This window comes from Oncorhynchus keta, chromosome 25 (genome assembly GCF_023373465.1).
Source record: "Oncorhynchus keta strain PuntledgeMale-10-30-2019 chromosome 25, Oket_V2, whole genome shotgun sequence".
Taxonomy (NCBI): Eukaryota; Metazoa; Chordata; class Actinopteri; order Salmoniformes; family Salmonidae; genus Oncorhynchus; species Oncorhynchus keta.
Window position 1 is genome coordinate 48,240,220 of NC_068445.1, and position 22,207 is coordinate 48,262,426.

At 45.9% G+C, this 22,207-nt stretch overlaps 2 protein-coding genes across 45 annotated transcripts in view; one reads left to right on the forward strand and one right to left on the reverse strand.

The window, feature by feature from the left end:
* Positions 1–10,760, forward strand: part of LOC118378172 (bone morphogenetic protein 3) — a 12,494-nt gene extending 1,734 nt beyond the window's left edge. The window contains exons 2-4 of one of the 5 annotated variants that reach the window (XM_052479803.1): positions 3,136–4,136; positions 4,269–4,301; positions 10,527–10,760. In XM_052479803.1, coding sequence (XP_052335763.1) covers positions 3,136–4,136; positions 4,269–4,301; positions 10,527–10,718 — 1,226 coding nt within the window. In that variant the 3' untranslated portion in view covers positions 10,719–10,760. Of the gene's footprint in view, positions 1–3,135; positions 4,137–4,268; positions 4,302–4,358; positions 4,392–4,448; positions 4,482–4,538; positions 4,572–10,526 lie in introns of all 5 variants that reach the window. The other 4 variants (XM_052479804.1, XM_052479805.1, XM_052479802.1 and 1 more) reach the window with 4 other exon arrangements.
* A 7,253-nt stretch (positions 10,761–18,013) lies between these two features.
* LOC127911866 (uncharacterized) lies at positions 18,014–19,617 on the reverse strand. Of its 40 annotated transcripts, XR_008079716.1 has the most exons (4): positions 18,991–19,617; positions 18,761–18,806; positions 18,600–18,645; positions 18,014–18,553 (listed from the first exon to the last, which is right to left on the reverse strand). XR_008079716.1 is itself a non-coding variant. In XM_052479808.1 (3 exons), exons 1-3 carry the CDS (start codon positions 19,110–19,112, stop codon positions 18,373–18,375), a joined length of 579 nt encoding a protein of 192 aa, XP_052335768.1. In that variant the 5' UTR covers positions 19,113–19,617; the 3' UTR covers positions 18,014–18,372. The 40 variants fall into 40 exon arrangements, 3 of the variants coding, with proteins under 3 accessions (XP_052335768.1, XP_052335767.1, XP_052335766.1); XR_008079718.1 differs by having other exon boundaries at positions 18,014–18,645; positions 19,014–19,617; XR_008079717.1 differs by lacking the exon at positions 18,600–18,645 and having other exon boundaries at positions 18,014–18,576; positions 18,784–18,806.
* Positions 19,618–22,207: the final 2,590 nt, after the last annotated feature.

Here is a 22,207-nt window from a genome sequence, read left to right on the forward strand (position 1 = left end):
CATCTTTAACCTGTCTCCTCCCCTTCATCTTTAGCCTGTCTCCTCCCCTTCTTCTTTAGCCTGTCTCCTCCCCTTCTTCTTTAACCTGACTCCTCCCCTTCATCTTTAACCCGTCTCCTCCCCTTCATCTTTAACCTTTCTCCTCCCCTCATCTTTAACCTGACTCCTCCCCTTCATCTTTAACCTGACTCCTCCCCTTCATCTTTAACCTGTCTCCTCCCCTTCTTCTTTAACCTGACTCCTCCCCTTCATTTTAACCTGACTCCTCCCCTTCATCTTTAACCTGACTCCTCCCCTTCAGCTTTAACCTGACTCTTCCCCTTCGTCTTTAACCTGTCTCCTTCCCTTCATTTGTAACCTGACTCCTCCCCTTCATCTTCAACTTGTCTCCTCCCCTTCATCTTTAACCTGTCTCCTCCCCTTCTTCTTTAACCTGACTCCTCCCCTTCATCTTTAGCCTGTCTCCTCCCCTTCTTCTTTAACCTGACTCCTCCCCTTCATCTTTAGCCTGTCTCCTCCCCTTCTTCTTTAACCTGACTCCTCCCCTTCATCTTTAACCTGACTCCTCCCCTTCATCTTTAACCTGTCTCCTCCCCTTCATTTTTAACCTGACTCCTCCCCTTCATCTTTAACCCGTCTCCACCCCTTCATCTTTAACCTTTCTCCTCCCCTTCATCTTTAACCCGTCTCCTCCCCTTCTTCTTTAACCTGACTCCTCCCCTTCATTTTTAACCTGACTCCTCCCCTTCATCTTTAACCTGTCTCCTCCCCTTCATCTTTAACCTGTCTCCTCCCCTCCTTCTTTAACCTGTCTCGTCCCCTTCATCTTTAACCTGTCTCCCCCCCTTCATCTTTAACCTGACTCCTCCCCTTCATCTTTAGCCTGACTCCTCCCCTTCATCTTTAGCCTGACTCCTCCCCTTCATCTTCAACCTGTCTCCTCCCCTTCATCTTTAGCCTGACTCCTCCCCTTCATCTTCAACCTGTCTCCTCCCCTTCATCTTTAACCTGACTCCTCCCCTTCATCTACACAAATTGAAGTGGATTTCGTGACATCAGTAAGGGAGCATAGATTTCACCTGGATTCACCTGGTCAATTTAGCTTACAATTGGCTCATTCATCCCCCCTCCTCTCCCCTGTAACTATTCCCCAGGTTGTTGCTGTAAATGAGAATGTTCTCAGTCAACTTACCTGGTAAATTAAGGGTACTCCTTAATTTATGTCATGGAAAGAGCAGGTGTTCCTAATGTTTTGTACACTCAGTGTGTATAACCACTAATATGATAGTCCTACCATCTCTTCCCACAGCAGTAGGATTATATTTATGCCTGCAGCCATGTAGAACCCATAGTTAGAGGACGTAACATTGCATCTGTACCAATATAGCGTCTGTGAGAGCACAGGCAGCGCCATTGCGGACATATCCATTTTGAGATAGTACATTTTCTTCTTCTACTACTTCTATGAGTTGGCAAACAAACTGAAAGGGTGCATACCGCCACCTAGACGGGTGTTGTTTTAGCAGGCATAAAGCCAAGGTTGGTGATGTACTGCCACCTAGAGGGTGTTGTTTGAGCAGGCGTAAAGCCAAGGTTGGGGATGTACTGCCACCTAGAGGGTGTTGTTTGAGCAGGCGTAAAGCCACGGTTGGGGATGTACTGCCACCTAGAGGGTGTTGTTTGAGCAGGCGTAAAGCCACGGTTGGGGATGTACTGCCACCTAGAGGGTGTTGTTTGAGCAGGCGTAAAGCCAAGGTTGGGGATGTACTGCCACCTAGAGGGTGTTGTTTGAGCAGGCGTAAAGCCAAGGTTGGGGATGTACTGCCACCTAGAGGGGTGTTGTTTGAGCAGGCGTAAAGCCAAGGTTGGGGATGTACTGCCACCTAGAGGGTGTTGTTTGAGCAGGCGTAAAGCCAAGGTTGGGGATGTACTGCCACCTAGAGGGTGTTGTTTGAGCAGGCGTAAAGCCAAGGTTGGGGATGTACTGCCACCTAGAGGGGTGTTGTTTGAGCAGGCCTAAAGCCAAGGTTGGTGATGTACTGCCACCTAGAGGGTGTTGTTTGAGCAGGCCTAAAGCCAAGGTTGGTGATGTACTGCCACCTAGAGGGCGTTGTGTGAGCAGGCGTAAAGCCAAGGTTGGTGATGTACTGCCACCTAGAGGGTGTTGTTTGAGCAGGCGTAAAGCCAAGGTTGGGGATGTACTGCCACCTAGAGGGTGTTGTTTGAGCAGGCCTAAAGCCAAGGTTGGTGATGTACTGCCACCTAGAGGGTGTTGTTTGAGCAGGTGTAAAGCCAAGGTTGTTGATTTACTGCCACCTGCAGTTATGGAATGTTTGCTCACCAGTATAATTCATTGGCTGAACCCTCCTGATGACCTGGATGGAAATGTGTGATCCTTCCTTAACCCATAGGAAGTTGGTTGACTACTTCAAAATTGTGAAAGTCCTCAATGGTGCTGCGCTTGCTAAAAGAGGCTTTTTGGGCACTAGAGTCCTTCTATCATTCTCTATAGTAGAACCACAGTCAGGTTTCAGCATTCATACATGAGATAATACTGCCTCCTACTGACATGACTTGATAATGCAGGATGGGTAGGCTAGACCGGGCCATGCTGGGTTTACTTGCGGTCAGTGCCAATATGGTCCAACAGTGACCTGTATCCAGGGAAGACCAGCCCCCACTTTCAATTGGCTCCTGGATGCTTCTCTTTCAATTGGCTCCTGGATGCTTCTCTTTCAATTGGCTCCTGGCTACTTCCTTGTTCTATAGGTCTACAGAGTTGGAGCTCACTTAGCAGCAGAACTACTGCGAGAGTTTTGGTTTTGAAGCCAGAGAGGATGGGTCGGAGATAGATTACACTGTTAGTTTCGAAAAAAACAAAATAATTGAACAATTTCAGTTAATAAAACTGATGACTGTCTATTTTTTTGATGAAGGTACTGATGATCAGTGCACTGTTGATTGTATGCGTTGCATGTGTGAGCTTGCTGTAACTGTCACCCCCTGACCATTGGCTACAGAATATGAGTTACTTCTCACACTGTTGAAACTAAGTTGAATGATATGCATGTAGAGATGCTATAAGTCATGTAATTGTATGGATATTCTGACTGCCGCTTCCTGTTCCTCTCCCAGGCACCATCAACAACAAGCAGTTCCAGATCTTCAACCTGACGTCTCTCACCAAGTCAGAGGCCGTCCTGTCGGCCACGCTCCACTACTACATAGGAGACCACCAGAACAGTTTCCAGCACCCGGGCTGCAACAGCACCACCAGGCCCAAGCCCAAGAGCTGTGGAGCTCCGTCCCCATCGCTGTCCCGCCACGGCCCCAGTAGACACAGCAACGTCCAGATGGGTGTGTGGAGCTTCGCCTCAGTGGATAACCATATCAGGACTTTGGGCCACTTTGTGATCAATGTGTCTACACTATACAGGGACTTCATCTCTTGGCAGTGGAAGGATGTCACTCAGGTGGTGAACCAGGCCAAGCATCATGATGAGCTGCTGATCGGGATAGACGTGGCATCCCAGCCTGGACCCAGGCCCTGGAAGAAGCTCCTCTCAGACCGCTTTCCTTACATCCTGGTCTACGCCAACGACTCAACCATCTCCGAACCAGAGAGCGTGGTGTCAACACTACAGAGTCATCAGAGGCATCAAACCACGATGACCACGGAAGAAGGAGCATTCGCCTCCGGCTTCCACAAACTGGGGCTGCACGCTCAGAATAGCACCGCCGCTCAACAACAGGCGCCTCCTAACAGACGCCGGCGCTCGGCTAACGTCCTCCTCCCGCTCCAGAACAACGAGTTACCGGGGCCGGAGTACCCGTATGAGACGACGGGCTGGGACGAGACCAGCCCCTACGAACCGATGGAGAACAAGCAGGTCCGTCGGCCGAGGAAAAAGACGCGTGGTAAGAGCCAGAGGCACGGCGGTAAGATGCCCCTGCTGCAGTTTGACGAGCAGACGATAAAGAAGGCTCGTATGAAGCAGTGGAACGAACCACGGAACTGTGCTCGTCGCTACCTGAAGGTGGACTTTGCAGACATTGGCTGGAGCGAGTGGATTATATCTCCCAAGTCTTTTGATGCCTACTACTGCTCAGGGTCATGCCAGTTCCCCATGCCTAAGGTATGTCTTCATGCTTCATGTAATTCATAATGTGCCAGTATGTATGAGTCCCCAACCCTCATCCCCATGCCTAAGGTATGTCTTCATGCTTCATGTAATTCATAATATAATGTGCCAGTATGTGTTTCCCAGACAGAGTCCCCAACCCTCATCCCCATGCCTAAGGTATGTCTTCATGCTTCATGTAATTCATAATATAATGTGCCAGTATGTGTTTCCCAGACAGAGTCCCCAACCCTCATCCCCATGCCTAAGGTATGTCTTCATGCTTCATGTAATTCATAATATAATGTGCCAGTATGTGTTTCCCAGACAGAGTCCCCAACCCTCATCCCCATGCCTAAGGTATGTCTTCATGCTTCATGTAATTCATAATATAATGTGCCAGTATGTGTTTCCCAGACAGAGTCCCCAACCCTCATCCCCATGCCTAAGGTATGTCTTCATGCTTCATGGCATCAGGTTTACGACCTGATATACTCTGAGTCTAAAAAAAAACATTACGGAAACCTGCTCTTTCCGGAGGGGATTTTGAAAGGTTTCCTTAATGTTTTGTACAGATGAACCGTCAATAAATGGGAAATAGGATTATACTCTTAGATAAAGTATTTATTTTTCTCTGTAGAAACGGATCCAACTAGAGAGGTTTAAGACCCTCGTTAGACATCGTAGCACAATTGAAGGACTGCAGAAGGAAATAGTAACATGGTAAAATACTGGGAGAGATGGGTTAGTCTGTGGACATCTGATTGGTTGATTTGCCGATATACTTGGAATCCAGTACGATTTAGAAAATAAATATATATATATATATATAATAAGGGCTGTGACGATTATGAATTTTCAGGTTAGGATTAATTGTCATGGTTATCTTATTGTCATGTAGCAGTATCAGAGATGGTACTATGTCCTGGTCTGAACCCTGACTGGTTTACATTCAGACCATATGTAACAGTATCAGAGATGGTACTATGTCCTGGTCTGAACCCTGACTGGTTTACATTCAGACCATATGTAACAGTATCAGAGATGGTACTATGTCCTGGTCTGAACCCTGACTGGTTTACATTCAGACGATATGTAGCAGTATCAGAGATGGTACTATGTCCTGGTCTGAACCCTGACTGGTTTACATTCAGACCATATGTAGCAGTATCAGAGATGGTACTATGTCCTGGTCTGAATTGGTTTACATTCAGACGATATGTAACAGTTAAAAGGGATCTAAGCTGAGTATTAATCAATAATTCCAGGATTGTTGCTCGGCAACAGAGAGTTTGGAAATGGGCCGATAATTATTTAGATCACCTGGGTCGCCACCTTTATGTTGAGGAAGCACATGGGTCTTCTAAACTCTAGAAATACCACTCAGTATAAATGTTAAGTTAAAAATATGTGTTAATGCTTCAGCAATCAATGGAGCAGAAAGCTGTGATAAGAAGGGAACAAGCATATCAGCCCCTGTAGATTTTCTTTTTAACATTGATCGTAAAATAGTTATTCAAATACATCAGAAGTAGACAGCTGCTCCAGAGAATACAAGGATTCACTGGGGGGTTGTCTGGTCCTCTATCAAGTCGACTAGCGGGTGGGAGAGGGACGAGCAGTTTACTGACTGACCCGGGTCTATTAAACCAAGGTTTCATTCAAACAAAAAACCGGCAGACATAAAAATGTTGATTAAAAGCATCACATTTTTTTCATTAATGATGTCAGAGTTCAGTATAACTTGATTGGGTAGGGAAGGACATTGATGATGTCAGAGTTCAGTTTAACTTGATTGGGTAGGGAAGGACATTGATGATGTCAGAGTTCAGTATAACTTGATTGGGTAGGGAAGGACATTGATGATGTCAGAGTTCAGTATAACTTGATTGGGTAGGGAAGGACATTGATGATGTAATAGGGGGGTCAGAATTACGCTTTCTAGTGTCTTTAACACAGGCTATAGGTTAATGATCACTAAGGTCACTTGCAAACACACCAAAATATATGTACTATATATGTACTTACGGAGGTTATTTGTGAGAATTAGATCTAATAATGAAGATCTATCTAGATTTGTCACATTTAACCGAGTGGGTTTTGTGATTAGCTGGGTTAGATTAAAAACTTCTTAATGTAACGGCGTTCATCGTTTGTAGAAAGAGAGTCGGACCGAAATGCAGCGTTGTGGTTACTCATGACTTTAATGAAAAAAGTGACACATGAAATAACTATACAAATACAAAAACAACAAACGGAACGTGAAACCTAATTACAGACTATCTGGTGAAACTACACAGAGACAGGAACAATCACCCACGAAATACACAGCGAAACCACGGCTACCTAAATACGGTTCCCAATCAGAGACAACGAGAATCACCTGACTCTGATTGAGAACCGCCTCAGGCAGCCAAGCCTATACAACACCCCTACTCAACCGCGATCCCAAATACTACAAAACCCAATACGACATACAACATATAAACCCATGTCACACCCTGACCAAATAATATAACGAAAAAACAAAATACAATGACCAAGGCGTGACTCTTAAGGCTAGGCTCGACAACATCGGCGTGAAAAGGTAGAGCGCAAAATACAAAAATATTTTTTAGAAATATTTAACTTTCATACATTCACAAGTGCAACACACCAAATTAAAGCTTGACTTCTTGTTAATCTACCCATCGTGTCCGATTTCAAAAAGGCTTTACAGCGAAAGCACACCATATGATTATGTTAGGTCAGAGCCTCGTCACAAAAAACATATAGCCATTTTCCAGCCAAAGAGAGGAGTCACAAAAAGCAGAAATAGAGATCAAATTAATCACTAACCTTTGATGATCTTCATCAGACGGCACTCATTGGACTTCATGTTACACAATACATGTATGTTTTGTTCGATAAAGTTCATATTTATATCCAAAAATCTCAGTTTACATTGGCGCGTTATATTCAGTAATGTTGTGCTTCGAAAACATCCGGCGAATTTGCAGAGAGCCACATCAATTTACAGAAATACTCATCATAAACTTTGATAAAAGATACAAGTGTTATGCTCAGAATTAAAGATATACTTCTCCTTAATGCAACCGCTGTGTCAGATTTCAAAAAAGCTATACGGAGAAAGCACACCATGTAATAATCTGAGTACAGCGCTTAGACACAAAAACAAGCCATACAGATACCCGCCATGTTGTGGAGTCAGTAAAAGTCACAAATAGCGTCATAAATATTCACTTACCTTTGATGATCTTCATCATAATGCACTCCCAGGAATCCCAGTTCCACAATAAATGTTTGTTTTGTTCAATAGAGTCCATCATTCATGTCCAAAAACCTCCTTTTTGTTAGCGTGTTCAGTTCACCAATCAAAATTCACAAGACGCGGGGCAAGTCCAGGCGAAAGCTCAGACAAAAAGTCCAAAAAGTTCTATTACAGTTCGTAGAAACATGTAAAATGATGTATAGAATCAATCTTTAGGATGTTTTTTTAATCATAAACCTTCAATAATATTCCAATGAAAAGGAACGCAGCTCACTCTCACAGCCGCGCGCATGACTTAGCTCATCGCCTTCTGCAAGACCCCTTAGTCAAACAGCTCTTATTCTCTCCCCCTTCACAGTAGAAGCCTGAAACAAGGTTCTAAAGACTGTTGACATCTAGTGGAAGCCTTAGGAAGTGCAATATGATCCCATTTACACTGTATCTTGGAAAGGCAATGAGTTGAAAAACTACAAACCTCAGATTTGCCACTTCCTGTTTGGATTTTTCTCAGGTTTTCGCCTGCCATATGAGTCCTGTTATACCCACAGACATCATTCAAACAGTTTTAGAAACACCAGAGTGTTTTCTATCCAAATCTACTAATTATATGCATATAGTAGCTTCTGGGCCTGAGTAGCAGGCAGTTTACTCTGGTCACGCTTTTCATCCGAACGTGAAAATGTTGCCCCCTATCCCAAACAGGTTATTAAGATCAAGACAAATGTTCTTAAAGTCATCTGAGATTGGTGTCAGCCAGTCCAGGTTGAAGTCACCTAAGACCATCAGGTCAGATGATAGAAAAGGTTGTACATGCTCAGCTATGATACTAATCACATCAACTCAAGCAGCAGTGTACCTATAATGAAAATTACAGGCCTCTCATCCTTTTAAGTGGGAGAACTTGCACAATTGGTGGCTGACTAAATACTTTTTTGCCCCACTGTATAAATACCTGGTTAAATAAAGGTGAAATAAATCAAATAAAAACAGCTTTTTTGCCCCACTGTATATATTTAAGCAATAAGGCACGACGGGATGTGGTTTATGGCCGATTTTCCACGGCTAAGGGCTGTTCTTATCCTCGACGCAACGCGGAGTGCCTGGGTGCAGCCGTTAGCCGTGGTATATTGGCCATTTACCACAAAACCCTGAGGTGCCTTATTGCTATTATAAACTGGTTACCAATATAATACACGTGGTATACGGTCTGATGTACCAAGGCTGTCAGCCAATCAGCATTCAGGGTTCGAACCACCCAGTTTATAAATATATATATACAGTAAAAGTCAGACGTTTACATACACCTTAGCCAAATACGTTTAAACTCAGTTTTTTACAATTCCTGACATTTAATCCTAGTAAAAATTCCCTGTTTTAGGTCAGTTATTTGAGCTGTTCTTGCAAAAATATGGACTTGGTCTTTTACATCATTTTCAATCCTCGTGACGCTATCTATTTTGTGAAGTGCACCAGTCTCTCCTGCAGCAAAGCACCCCCACAACATGATGCTGCCACCCCCGTGCTTCACGGTGGGGATGGTGTTCTTCGGCTTGCAAGCCTCCCCCTTTTTCCTCCAAACATAACGACGGTCATTATTGCCAAACAATTGTATTTTTGTTTCATCAGACCAGAGAACATTTCTCCAAAAAGTATGATCTTTGTCCCCATGTGCAGTTGCAAACCGTAGTCTGGCTTTTTAATGGCGGTTTTGGAGCAGTGGCTTCTTCCTTGCCGAGCGGCCATTCAGGTTAAGTCGATATAGGGACTTGTTTTACTGTGGATATAGATACTTTTGTACCTGTTTCCTTTCGCACCTTCACAAGGTCCTTTGCTGTTGTTCTGGGATTGATTTGCACTTTTCGCACCAAAGTATGTTCATCTCAAGGAGACAGAACGCGTCTGCTTCCTGAGTGGTAAGATGGCTGCGTTGTCCCATGGTGTTTATACTTGCGTACTATTGTTTGTACAGATGAACGTGGTACCTTCAGACGTTTGGAAATTGCTCCCAAGGATGAAACAGACTTGTGGAGGTCTACAATTATTTTTCTGAGGTCTTGGCTGATTTATTTTGATTTTCCCATTATGTCAAGCAAAGAAGCACTGAGTTTGAAGGTAGACCTTGAAATTCATCCACAGGTACACCTCTATTTGACTCAAATGATGCCAATTAGCCTATCAGAAGCTTCTAAAGCCATGACATAATTTCCTGGAATTTTCCAAGCTGTTTAAAGGCACAGTCAACTTAGTGTATGTAAACTTCTGACCCCCTGGAATTATGATACAGTGAATTATAAGTGAAATAATCTGTCTGTAAACAATTGTTGGAAAAATGACTTGTGTCATGCACAAAGTAGATGTCCTAACCGACTTGCCAAAACTATAGTTTGTTAACAAGAAATGTGTGGAGTGAATGAAAAACGAGTTTCAATGACACCAACCTAAGTGTATGTAAACTTCAGACTTCAACTGTAAAATATACTTTGATTTGTTTATCACTTTTTTGGTTACTACATTATTTCATATGTGTTATTTCATAGTTTTTATTTTCACTATTATTCTACAATTATAGTCCACTCAGTTTGGACCTGGCTGTATTTAGGTCTTGAGGTTACCCTCTGGGTTTTCTTCGTCGTCAGAGAATGCCTCTTTCCTTGTGAAGATCCTGCTTCACACACGCCTCAGTTCGGTTTCCGGAAACAACCCCTACTCCCTAGACATGTGAAGGTATGAAAGGATCAGAGGAAGGAATGGTCTTCGGGTTCCTGGGAACACTAGGTATTGCTCACGGTGATAATGGAAGAACCTGTCATGTTTTAGCTGGACAAGACAGTGTGTCTGAACATGCTAAAGCTGTCCAAGAATTAGGTGTCCTCAGGACTCCCATCACCAGCCTCTTGTTCTCCAGGCGGTCACCTGGTTGGGACACTAAGCAGGTGGCCAAAAAAATACAATATCACAAACAGGTCTCCCTTCAAAAAGAGATACTCGAGGGGGGGACTTCCTGTTTAAATAAAGGATAAAAACATTTTAACTATGACCTGCTGTCAAATGTCCTCCCATTTAATAGAACTGTCATGTTTGTTGTCATAAGGTGAATGTTGTCGTTCACCTCCACCTTCTCTTCTGTCCTGTAGTCTCTGAAGCCTAGCAACCACGCCACCATCCAGAGCATTGTGAGAGCGGTAGGGGTGGTGTCTGGTATCCCTGAGCCCTGCTGTGTCCCAGACAAGATGTCTTCCCTCTCCATCCTCTTCTTCGACGAGGACAAGAACGTGGTGCTCAAAGTTTACCCAAACATGACTGTGGACTCCTGTGCCTGCAGATAGGGACAATTACCACACACACACACACACACACACACAGGCACATTCACAAAGAAACACACACACAGTCGGACAATAAGAAATCCCCCCCTCTCTCTCTCTCTTTCCCTCTCTCTCTGTCAGTCTCTCTCTGTCAGTCTCTCTCTCTCTCTCTCTCTGTCTCTCTCTCTCTCTCTCTCTCTCTCCTCTCTCTTTCTCTTTCTCTCTCTTTTTTTCTCTCTGTCAGTCTCTCTCTATGTGTCAGTCTCTCTTTCTCTCTCTCCCTCTTTCTCTTTCTCTCTCTCTCCTACTCTCTCCTTCTCGCTGTCTCTCTCAAATCAAAATCAAAGTGGTGGTGTCTACATCTTTTTCAGATGTTATTGCAGGTGCAGTAATACCTACCAATACAAAACAATGCACACAAATCCCAGAAAGTAAAAAGAAAGAAATTAAGAAATATCAGAAAGAGCAATGTCAGAGTCTGGGAATATAAATATCTACACTGAGTGGACAAAACATTAAGAACACCTGTTATTTCCATGACGACTGACCATGTGAATCCAGGGGAAAGCTATGATCCCTTATTGATGTCACTTGTTAAATCCACTTCAATCAGTGCAGATGAAGGGGAGGAGACATGTAGATGAAGGGGAGGAGACATGTAGAGGAATGGGAGGAGACATGTAGATGAAGGGGAGGAGACGGGGTTAAAGAGGGATGTTTAAGCCTTGAAACATGGATTGTGTATGTGTGCATTAATAGACAGTATAGACATTATATGAATAGAAAAGGATTGTACAGCAGTAGTTATATAGGATGAGCCTTCACTAGAATACAGTATTATACATATGAAGTGGGTAAAACAGTATGTAAACATTATTAAAGAGACCAGTGTTCAATGACTATGTACACAGGGCAGAGTACCCTGCACCTTAGAGTGGTAGCTGGCTAGTAACAGTCACTAAGGTTCAGGGCAGGGTACTGGGGGAGGCTAGTAACAGTCACTAAGGTTCAGGGCAGGGCACTGAGTGGTAGCTGGCTAGTAACAGTCACCAAGGTTCAGGGCAGGGTACTGAGTGGTAGCTGGCTAGTAACAGTCACTAAGGTTCAGGGCAGGGCACTAAGTGGTAGCTGGCTAGTAACAGTCACTAAGGTTCAGGGCAGGGCACTAAGTGGTAGCTGGCTAGTAACAGTCACTAAGGTTCAGGGCAGGGTACTGAGTGGTAGCTGGCTAGTAACAGTGGCTAAGGTTCAGGGCAGGGTACTAAGTGGTAGCTGGCTAGTAACAGTGGCTAAGGTACAGGGTACTAAGTGGTAGCTGGCTAGTAACAGTGGCTAAGGTACAGGGTACTAAGTGGTAGCTGGCTAGTAACAGTGGCTAAGGTACAGGGTACTAAGTGGTAGCTGGCTAGTAACAGTCACTAAGGTTCAGGGCAGGGTACTGAGTGGTAGCTGGCTAGTAACAGTGGCTAAGGTACAGGGTACTAAGTGGTAGCTGGCTAGTAACAGTGGCTAAGGTTCAGGGCAGGGTACTGAGTGGTAGCTGGCTAGTAACAGTGGCTAAGGTACAGGGTACTAAGTGGTAGCTGGCTAGTAACAGTGGCTAAGGTTCAGGGCAGGGTACTGATTGGTAGCTGGCTAGTAACAGTGACTAAGATTCAGGGCAGGGTACTGATTGGTAGCTGGCTAGTAACAGTGACTAAGGTTCAGGGCATGGTACTGATTGGTAGCTGGCTAGTAACAGTGACTAAGGTTCAGGGCAGGGTACTGAGTGGTAGCTGGCTAGTAACAGTGACTAAGATTCAGGGCAGGGTACTGATTGGTAGCTGGCTAGTAACAGTGACTACGGTTCAGGGCAGGGTACTGATTGGTAGCTGGCTAGTAACAGTGACTAAGGTTCAGGGCAGGGTACTGAGTGGTAGCTGGCTAGTAACAGTGACTAAGATTCAGGGCAGGGTACTGATTGGTAGCTGGCTAGTAACAGTGACTAAGGTACAGGGTACTGATTGGTAGCTGGCTAGTAACAGTGACTAAGATTCAGGGCAGGGTACTGATTGGTAGCTGGCTAGTAACAATGGCTAAGGTACAGGGTACTGAGTGGTAGCTGGCTAGAAACAGTGACTACGGTTCAGGGCAGGGTACTGAGTGGTAGCTGCCTAGTAACAGTGACTAAGGTTCAGGGCAGGGTACTGAGTGGTAGCTGGCTAGTAACAGTCACTAAGGTTCAGGGCAGGGTACTGGGTGGAGTCCGGCTAGTGACAGTCACTAAGTTTCAGGGCAGTTTCAGTAACAGTCACTAAGGTTCAGGGCAGGGTACTGGGGGAGGCTAGTAACAGTCACTAAGGTTCAGGGCAGGGTACTGGGGGAGGCTAGTAACAGTCACTAAGGTTCAGGGCAGGGTACTGGGGAGGCTAGTAACAGTCACTAAGGTTCAGGGCAGGGTACTGGGTGGAGTCCGGCTAGTAACAGTCACTAAGGTTCAGGGCAGGGTAATGGGTGATAGCTGGCTAGTAACAGTGACTAAGGTTCAGGGCAGGGTACTGAGTGGTAGCTGACTAGTAACAGTGACTAAGGTTCAGGGCAGGGTACTGAATGGTAGCTGGCTAGTAACAGTCACTAAGGTTCAGGGCAGGGTACTGAGTGGTAGCTGGCTAGTAACAGTCACTAAGGTTCAGGGCAGGGTACTGAGTGGTAGCTGGCTAGTAACAGTCACTAAGGTTCAGGGCAGGGTACTAAGTGGTAGCTGGCTAGTAACAGTCACTAAGGTTCAGGGCAGGGTACTGAGTGGTAGCTGGCTAGTAACAGTGGCTAAGGTTCAGGGCAGGGTACTGAGTGGTAGCTGGCTAGTAACAGTCACTAAGGTTCAGGGCAGGGTACTAAGTGGTAGCTGGCTAGTAACAGTCACTAAGGTTCAGGGCAGGGTACTGAGTGGTAGCTGGCTAGTAACAGTCAATACGGTTCAGGGCAGGGTACTGGGTGGAGGCCGGCTTTGATGCACCTGTACCTGTACTCCGCCTTCTAGATGGTAGCGGGGTGAACAGGCCATGGCTCAGGTGGCTGAGGTCCTTGATGATCTTCTAGATGGTAGCGGGGTGAACAGGACGTGGTTCAGGTGGCTGAGGTCCTTAATGACCTTCTAGATGGTAGCGGGGTGAACAGGACGTGGTTCAGGTGGCTGCGGTCCTTGATGACCTTCTAGATGGTAGAGGGGTGAACAGGACGTGGCTCAGGTGGCTGCGGTCCTTAATGACCTTCTAGATGGTAGCAGGGTGAACAGGACGTGGCTCAGGTGGCTGAGGTCCTTAATGACCTTCTAGATGGTAGCGGGGTGAACAGGCCGTGGCTCAGGTGGCTGAGGTCCTTAATGACCTTCTAGATGGTAGCAGGGTGAACAGGCCGTGGTTCAGGTGGCTGAGGTCCTTGATGACCTTCTAGATGGTAGAGGGGTGAACAGGACGTGGCTCAGGTGGCTGAGGTCCTTAATGACCTTCTAGATGGTAGCGGGGTGAACAGGCCGTGGCTCAGGTGGCTGAGGTCCTTAATGACCTTCTAGATGGTAGCGGGGTGAACAGGACGTGGCTCAGGTGGCTGAGGTCCTTAATGACCTTCTAGATGGTAGCGGGGTGAACAGGCCGTGGCTCAGGTGGCTGAGGTCCTTAATGACCTTCTAGATGGTAGCGGGGTGAACAGGACGTGGCTCGGGTGGCTGAGGTCCTTAATGACAGGGCAGGGTACTGGGGGAGGCTAGTAACAGTCACTAAGGTTCAGGGCAGGGTACTGCTAGGGCAGGGTACATCTAGAAGATGGCAGCGGGGTGAACAGGCTGTGGCTCAGGTGGCTGCGGGCGGTGCAGTTGTCGTAACAGGCGGTGATTCAGCCTCACAGGATGCTCTCAGTGGTGCGTCTGTAGAAGTTCGGGAGGGTCGTAGAGGCCAAGCAACATTTCTTCAGCGTTCACTCACAGACACACACACGCAGACAAGCACACACACACAGAATAACCTTTCTGCAGCAAAGCCACCTAGTGATTACTGTCACCTATCTACATGGAGATGAGATGGTTGGTTGATTAACCTTTTCAGGAAAGGACTGCTGGACCTCCTATTGGAAGCCTGGAGCACTCTGTCGAATACTGAAGGACCCTGTAGAATACTGAAGCACCCAGGAGAATACTGAAGCACCCTGGAGAATGCTGAAGCACCCTGGAGAATACTGAAGCACTCTGTAGAATACTGAAGCACCCTGGAGAATGCTGAAGCACCCTGGAGAATACTGACGCACCCTGGAGAATACTGACGCACCCTGGAGAATACTGAAGCACCCTGGAGAATACTGAAGCACCCTGGAGAATACTGAAGCACTCTGGAGAATGCTGAAGCACTCTGGAGAATGCTGAAGCACCCTGGAGAATTCTGAAGCACTCTGGAGAGTACTGAAGCACCCTGTAGAATACTGAAGCACCCTGTAGAATACTGAAGCACTCTGGAGAATGCTGAAGCACTCTGGAGAATGCTGAAGCACGCTGGAGAATACTGAAGCACCCTGGAGAATTCTGAAGCACTCTGGAGAATACTGAAGCACTCTGGAGAATGCTGAAGCACTCTGGAGAATACTGAAGCACCCTGTAGAATACTGAAGCACCCTGTAGAATACTGAAGCACTCTGGAGAATGCTGAAGCACGCTGGAGAATACTGAAGCACCCTGGAGAATACTGAAGCACCCTGGAGAATACTGAAGCACCCTGTAGAATGCTGAAGCACTCTGGAGAATGCTGAAGCACTCTGTAGAATGCCGAAGCACCCTGGAGAATACTGAAGCACCCTGTAGAATACTGAAGCACCCTGGAGAATACTGAAGCACCCTGTAGAATACTGAAGCACCCTGGAGAATACTGAAGCACCCTGTAGAATGCTGAAGCACTCTGTAGAATGCTGAAGCACTCTGTAGAATGCCGAAGCACCCTGGAGAATACTGAAGCACCCTGGAGAATACTGAAGCACCCTGTAGAATACTGAAGCACCCTGGAGAATACTGAAGCACCCTGGAGAATACTGAAGCACTCTGGAGAATGCTGAAGCACTCTGGAGAATGCTGAAGCACCCTGGAGAATACTGAAGCACCCTGGAGAATGCTGAAGCACCCTGGAGAATACTGAAGCACCCTGGAGAATATTGAAGCACTCTAGAGAATGCTGAAGCACTCTGGAGAATATTGAAGCACTCTAGAGAATGCTGAAGCACTCTGGAGAATACTGACGCACTCTAGAGAATGCTGAAGCACTCTGGAGAAAGCTGAAGCACTCTGTAGAATGCTGAAGCACTCTGGAGAATGCTGAAGCACCCTGGAGAATACTGAAGCACCCTGTAGAATACTGAAGCACCCTGGAGAATATTGAAGCACCCTGTAGAATGCTGAAGCACTCTGGAGAATGCTGAAGCACTCTGGAGAATGCCGAAGCACCCTGGAGAATACTGAAGCACCCTGTAGAATACTGAAGCACCCTGGAGAATGATGAAGCACCCTGTAGAATGCTGAAGCACCCTGGAGAATACTGAAGCACCCTGGAGAATAAACATCTCACTAGTCTCATCTTCATCATCATCATCACCATCACCAACCTCATCATCAGTGTTTCTTGCCTGTTTGAACGAAATAAAACAGGACCTATTGCAGATTGAGCTAGTACCTTAAAGAGGGACAAAAAAAACTTATTGAAATACTTAAGAACTCCAGATTGGTTTCTTGACAGATCTGGACTAACAGATGACCTCAGTAGACAACTGCCTCAGTGGGACTAACACAGGACCTCAGTAGACTACTGCCTCAGTGGGACTAACACAGGACCTCAGTAGACTACTGCCTCAGTGGGACTAACAGAGGACCTCAGTAGACTACTGCCTCAGTGGGACTAACAGAGGACCTCAGTAGACTACTGCCTCAGTGGGACTAACAGAGGACCTCAGTAGACTACTGCCTCAGTGGGACTAACAGAGGACTTCAGTAGACTACTGCCTCAGTGGGACTAACAGAGGACTTCAGTAGACTACTGCCTCAGTGGGACTAACAGAGGACTTCAGTAGACTACTGCCTCAGTGGGACTAACAGAGGACTTCAGTAGACTACTGCCTCAGTGGGACTAACAGAGGACTTCAGTAGACTACTGCCTCAGTGGGACTAACAGAGGACTTCAGTAGACTACTGCCTCAGTGGGACTAACAGAGGACTTCAGTAGACTACTGCCTCAGTGGGACTAACAGAGGACTTCAGTAGACTACTGCCTCAGTGGGACTAACAGATGACTTCAGTAGACTACTGCCTCAGTGGGACTAACAGAGGACTTCAGTAGACTACTGCCTCAGTGGGACTAACAGAGGACTTCAGTAGACAACTGCCTTAGTGGGACTAACAGAGGACTTCAGTAGACTACTGCCTCAGTGGGACTAACAGAGGACTTCAGTAGACTACTGCCTCAGTGGGACTAACAGAGGACCTCAGTAGACTACTGCCTCAGTGGGACTAACAGAGGACCTCAGTAGACTACTGCCTCAGTGGGACTAACAGAGGACCTCAGTAGACTACTGCCTCAGTGGGACTAACAGAGGACTTCAGTAGACTACTGCCTCAGTGGGACTAACAGAGGACTTCAGTAGACTACTTCCTCTACTGGGTTGAGCAGAAACGTTTCCTCTTACTGAGGAGGTCAGACACATGCTATATCCTAACTCCTTCCACCCCAGTTCTGAATAGTTTTATACCATTACCTAAGAACCTCCTCCTCCTCCTCCCACCTTCGCGTCCCCCTCTTCCTCCTCCTCCCACCTTCACGTCCCCCTCTCCTCCTCCTCCTCCTCTTCCCACCTTCACGTCCCCCTCTCATCCTCCTCCTCCTCCTCCTCCTCCTCCTCCTCCTCCTCCCACCTTCGCGTCCCCCTCTTCCTCCTCCTGCCACCTTCACGTCCCCTCTCCTCCTCCTCCTCCCACCTTCACGTCCCCCTCTTCCTTCTCCTCCCACCTTCACGTCCCCCTCTCCTCCTCCTCCTCCTCTTCCCACCTTCACGTCCCCCTCATCCTCCTCCTCCTCCTCCTCCTCCTCCTCCCACCTTCGCGTCCCCCTCTTCCTCCTCCTCCCAACTTCACGTCCCCCTCTCCTCCTCCTCCCACCTTCACGTCCCCCTCTCATCCTCCTCCTCCTCCTCTCCTCCTCCTCTTCCTCTTCCTCCTCTTCCTCCTCTCCTCTCTGTACGACATGGCTATATGTTACAGTGTCCTTAACTATTTTCTTGTTACTTATTGTATATGAACATCATATATACATACATACATATTGCCTTGGCTGCTATAGAGAGAGATTTTATTCCAAAGCTAGATATTGTGATGTAGAGTGCATAACATACATCTGTTTATTTGAGATTGTTGATCCATAAAATATACATATTGATAGACTTTCTTTTAATGTTGAAAAAAGAAAGTAAGCTATATTTCATACATTCAGGGCTTGGAAAGGAATGGTCAACATCATGAACAGAAAAACAAGCAATTTGAGCAATTTGCTTCAAAGGCTATAGCCTAGTTTTTTCTTCTGTGAATATCTTGTATTTAAGTGTTGTAGTTGAATTTGTGCTGCTACTTCTGCATCCGCCAAGTGTAACAGCACCCACGATCTGAGAGGAGGACCTGTCACGATCTGAGAGGAGGACCTGTCACGATCTGAGAGGAGTACCTGCCACGATCTGAGAGGAGGACCTGTCTCGATCTGAGAGGAGAACCTGTCTCGATATGAGAGGAGGACCTGCCACGATCTGAGAGGAGGACCTGCCACGATCTGAGAGGAGGACCTGTCTCGATCTGAGAGAAATACCTGTCACGATCTGAGAGGAGGACCTGCCATGATCTGAGAGGAGGACCTGTCTCGATCTGAGAGGAGAACCTGTCTCGATATGAGAGGAGGACCTGCCACGATCTGAGAGGAGGACCTGCCACGATCTGAGAGGAGGACCTGCCACGATCTGAGAGGAGGACCTGTCTCGATATGAGAGGAGGACCTGCCACGATCTGAGAGGAGGACCTGCCACGATCTGAGAGGAGGACCTGTCTCGATCTGAGAGGAGGACCTGTCTCGATCTGAGAGAAATACCTGTCACGATCTGAGAGGAGTACCTGCCACGATCTGAGAGGAGGACCTGTCTCGATCTGAGAGAAATACCTGTCACAATATGAGAGGAGGACCTGCCACGATCTGAGAGGAGGACCTGCCACGATCTGAGAGGAGGACCTGTCTCGATCTGAGAGAAATACCTGTCACGATCTGAGAGGAGGACCTGCCATGATCTGAGAGGAGGACCTGTCTCGATCTGAGAGGAGGACCTGCCATGATCTGAGAGGAGAACCTGTCTCGATCTGAGAGGAGGACCTGCCATGATCTGAGAGGAGGACCTGTCTCGATCTAAGAGGAGGACCTGCCATGATCTGAGAGGAGGACCTGTCTCGATCTAAGAGGAGGGGAGGATGGCTCTGAGAGGAGGACCTGTCTCGATCTGAGAGGAGGGGAGGATGGCTCTGAGAGGAGGATTACTACATCATGGGATCACCTTCACCTCCTAGCCTGACAAACATTATATACAAGCTGCGTCCCAGATGGTGCCCTATTCCCTAATGTAGTGCACTACTTTGGACCACAGTCCTATGGGCCCTAGCCAAATGTAGTGCACTACTTTGTACCACAGCCTTATGGGCCCTAGCCAAATGTAGTGCACTACTTTGTACCACAGCCTTATGGGCCCTAGCCAAATGTAGTGCACTACTTTTGACCTCAACCTTATGGTCCCTAGCCAAATGTAGTGCACTACTTTGGACCACAGCCCTATGGGCCCTAGCCAAATGTAGTGCACTATAAAGGGAATATGATGACATTTGTGACACAACCATAGTCTATGGTGACCAAGCATAGTGTTTTTACATCACAAGGCAGGATATGTAAGAGGCTCCTCCCACTGTACCTCTGTCTCATCACAGACAACCACTGAAGGCTTGGTAGCTATCCATCTGACTAGACGTTGGTATTGTCTATTATAGGCATATGCTGGTATTTACATCACAAGTCACTGAGAGCCACTGAAAATAGCCCCCTATTTCATATATACTGCATTACTTTTGAGCAGAGCTCGAGCCCTGGTCTATAGTAGTGCACTATATAGGGAATAGGGCTCTGGTCTATAGTAGTGTACTATATAGGGAATAGGGCCCTGGCCTAAAGTAGTGCACTACATAGGGAATAGGGTTCTGGTCTAAAGTAGTGCACTATATAGGGAATAAGGCCCTGGCCAAAGTAGTGCACTACATAGGGAATAGGGTACCACTTGGGTTACTCCAGTGAGGCCTTTCCAAACACCAGCATAGGTGCTTGTCTCTCTGGTAGCGAGATCGAGTCAAAGAACACCTGACATACCTTTACCATGCATTCAACTATTTCCTACATTATGAAGTCAGGCAACCAAATATTTATTTCCAACAGATATAGTGAGATGTAGAGGCTAACGTTAGATTGTTTCATATAGATTTGTACATTGTTTTTGTACATAAAGGCACTATGTCAATGATATTCTAATGCTGTCTCTTGGAGAAGGGACCACATGCTTTCTTTGAATGGATTACAAATTCAGCTCCTGATCAGCTGAAATGGAATTCAGAATCACTGTTTGAACAATCTAGAACATTCGATGGAACTATAGAATCACAGAACAACTGAAAAGACTGAATAAAGCTGATGACTGTTCTGAGAAGGACTCTCTCCAACTAGTAAGCATAGATTTACTTTTGTAAAACATGGGTATTTTTTATAAGTAGTACAAAATAAAGTTTTCAATGAGTGAATTTAGACTATATTCTTTTGATAATAATTATGGTTGCAAATAAAATAAACAATTCCAATAATGTTTTGCAGATTATTCAATATTTGGAGGTGTTCAGTAAACAGTACTTATATTGTAAACAATATATTGTTTTTGTTTATATGCCAACTATTCTGTACTGCTTGTTTGACATTCTCCAATATTTGGTTCTTCGCCTTAGTGCCAATGCAGTTCCACATTGTAGTGATGCGTGTATCTGAACGGATTGCTTCCTTACAAGTCATATGGTACAGGTACACTATCGTTCAAAAGCTTTGGTCACTGAGAAATGTCCTTGTTTTTTTTTTTAAAGAAAAGCACATTTGTTTGTCCATTAAAATAACATCAAATTGAACAGAAATACAGTGTAGACATTGTTAATGTTGTAAATTACTATTTGAGCTGGATAATGGCTTATTTTTAATGGAATATCTACATAGGAGTACAGAGGCCCATTATCAGCAACCATCAGTCCTGTGTTCCAATGGAATGTTGTGTTAGCTAATCCAAGTTGATCATTTTAAAAGGCTAATTGAACAACCCTTTTGCAATTATGTTAGCTGAAAACTGTTGTTCTGGTTAAAGAAGGAATAAAACTGGCCTTCTTTAGACTAGTTGAGTATCTGGAGCATCAGCATTTGTGGGTTCGATTACAGGCTCAAAATGACCAGAAACAAAGACCTTTCTTCTGAAACTCATCAGTCTATTCTTGTTCTGAGAAATGAAGGCTATTCCATGCGAGAAATTGCCAAGAAACTGGAGATCTCATACAACGCAGTGTACTACTCCCTTCACAGAACAGTGCAAACTGGCTCTAACCAGAATAAAAAGAGGAGTGGGGGGCCCCGGTGCACAACTGAGCAAGAGGACAAGTACATTAGAGTATCTAGTCTGAGAAACAGACACCTCACAAATCCTCAACTGGCAGCTTCATTAAGTGAACTCAGAAAAAAGGAAACATCCTCTCTCTGTCAACTGCGTTTATTTTCAGCAAGCTCAACAGGTGTAAATATTTCTATGGACATAAGATTCAACAACTGAGAAATAAACTGAACAAGATCCTAAGACATGTGACTAACATAAATGGAATAATGTGTCCCTGAACAAAGGGGGGATCAAAATCAAAAGTAACAGTCAGTATCTGGTGTGGCCACCAGCTGCATTAAGTACTGCAGTGCATCTCCTCCTCATGGACTGCACCAGATTTGCCAGTTCTTGCTGTGAGATGTTACCCCACTCTTCCAACAAGGCACCTGCAAGTTCCCGGACATTTCTCTGGGTAATGGCCCTGGCCCTCACCCTCCGATCCAACAGGTCCCTGACATGCTCAATGGGATTGAGATCCGGACTCTTTGCTGGCCATGGCAGAACACTGGCATTCCTGGCTTGCAGGAAGTCACGCACAGAACGAGCAGTATGGCTGGTGGCATTGTCATGCTGGAGGGTCATGTCAGGATGAGCCTGCAGGAAGGGTTGTGTTATTGACTGTACGTTTGTTTATGTGTAACTCTGTGTTGTTGTTTTTGTCACACTGCTTTGCTTTATCTTGGCCAGGTCGCAGTTATAAATTAGAACTTGTTCTCAACTGGCCTACCTGGTTAAATAAAGGTGTTCTCAACTGGCCT

Coding starts and splice junctions, on each gene's coding strand:
- LOC127911866 (XM_052479807.1), bottom strand. CDS start 19,112: ATGGCAGGTCCTCCTCTCAGATCGAGACAGGTTCTCCTCTCAGATCAT. Junction 18,738..18,829: donor CTCCTCTCAGATCGTGACAG/GTATTTCTCTCA, acceptor AGATCGTGGCAG/GTCCTCCTCTCATATCGAGA.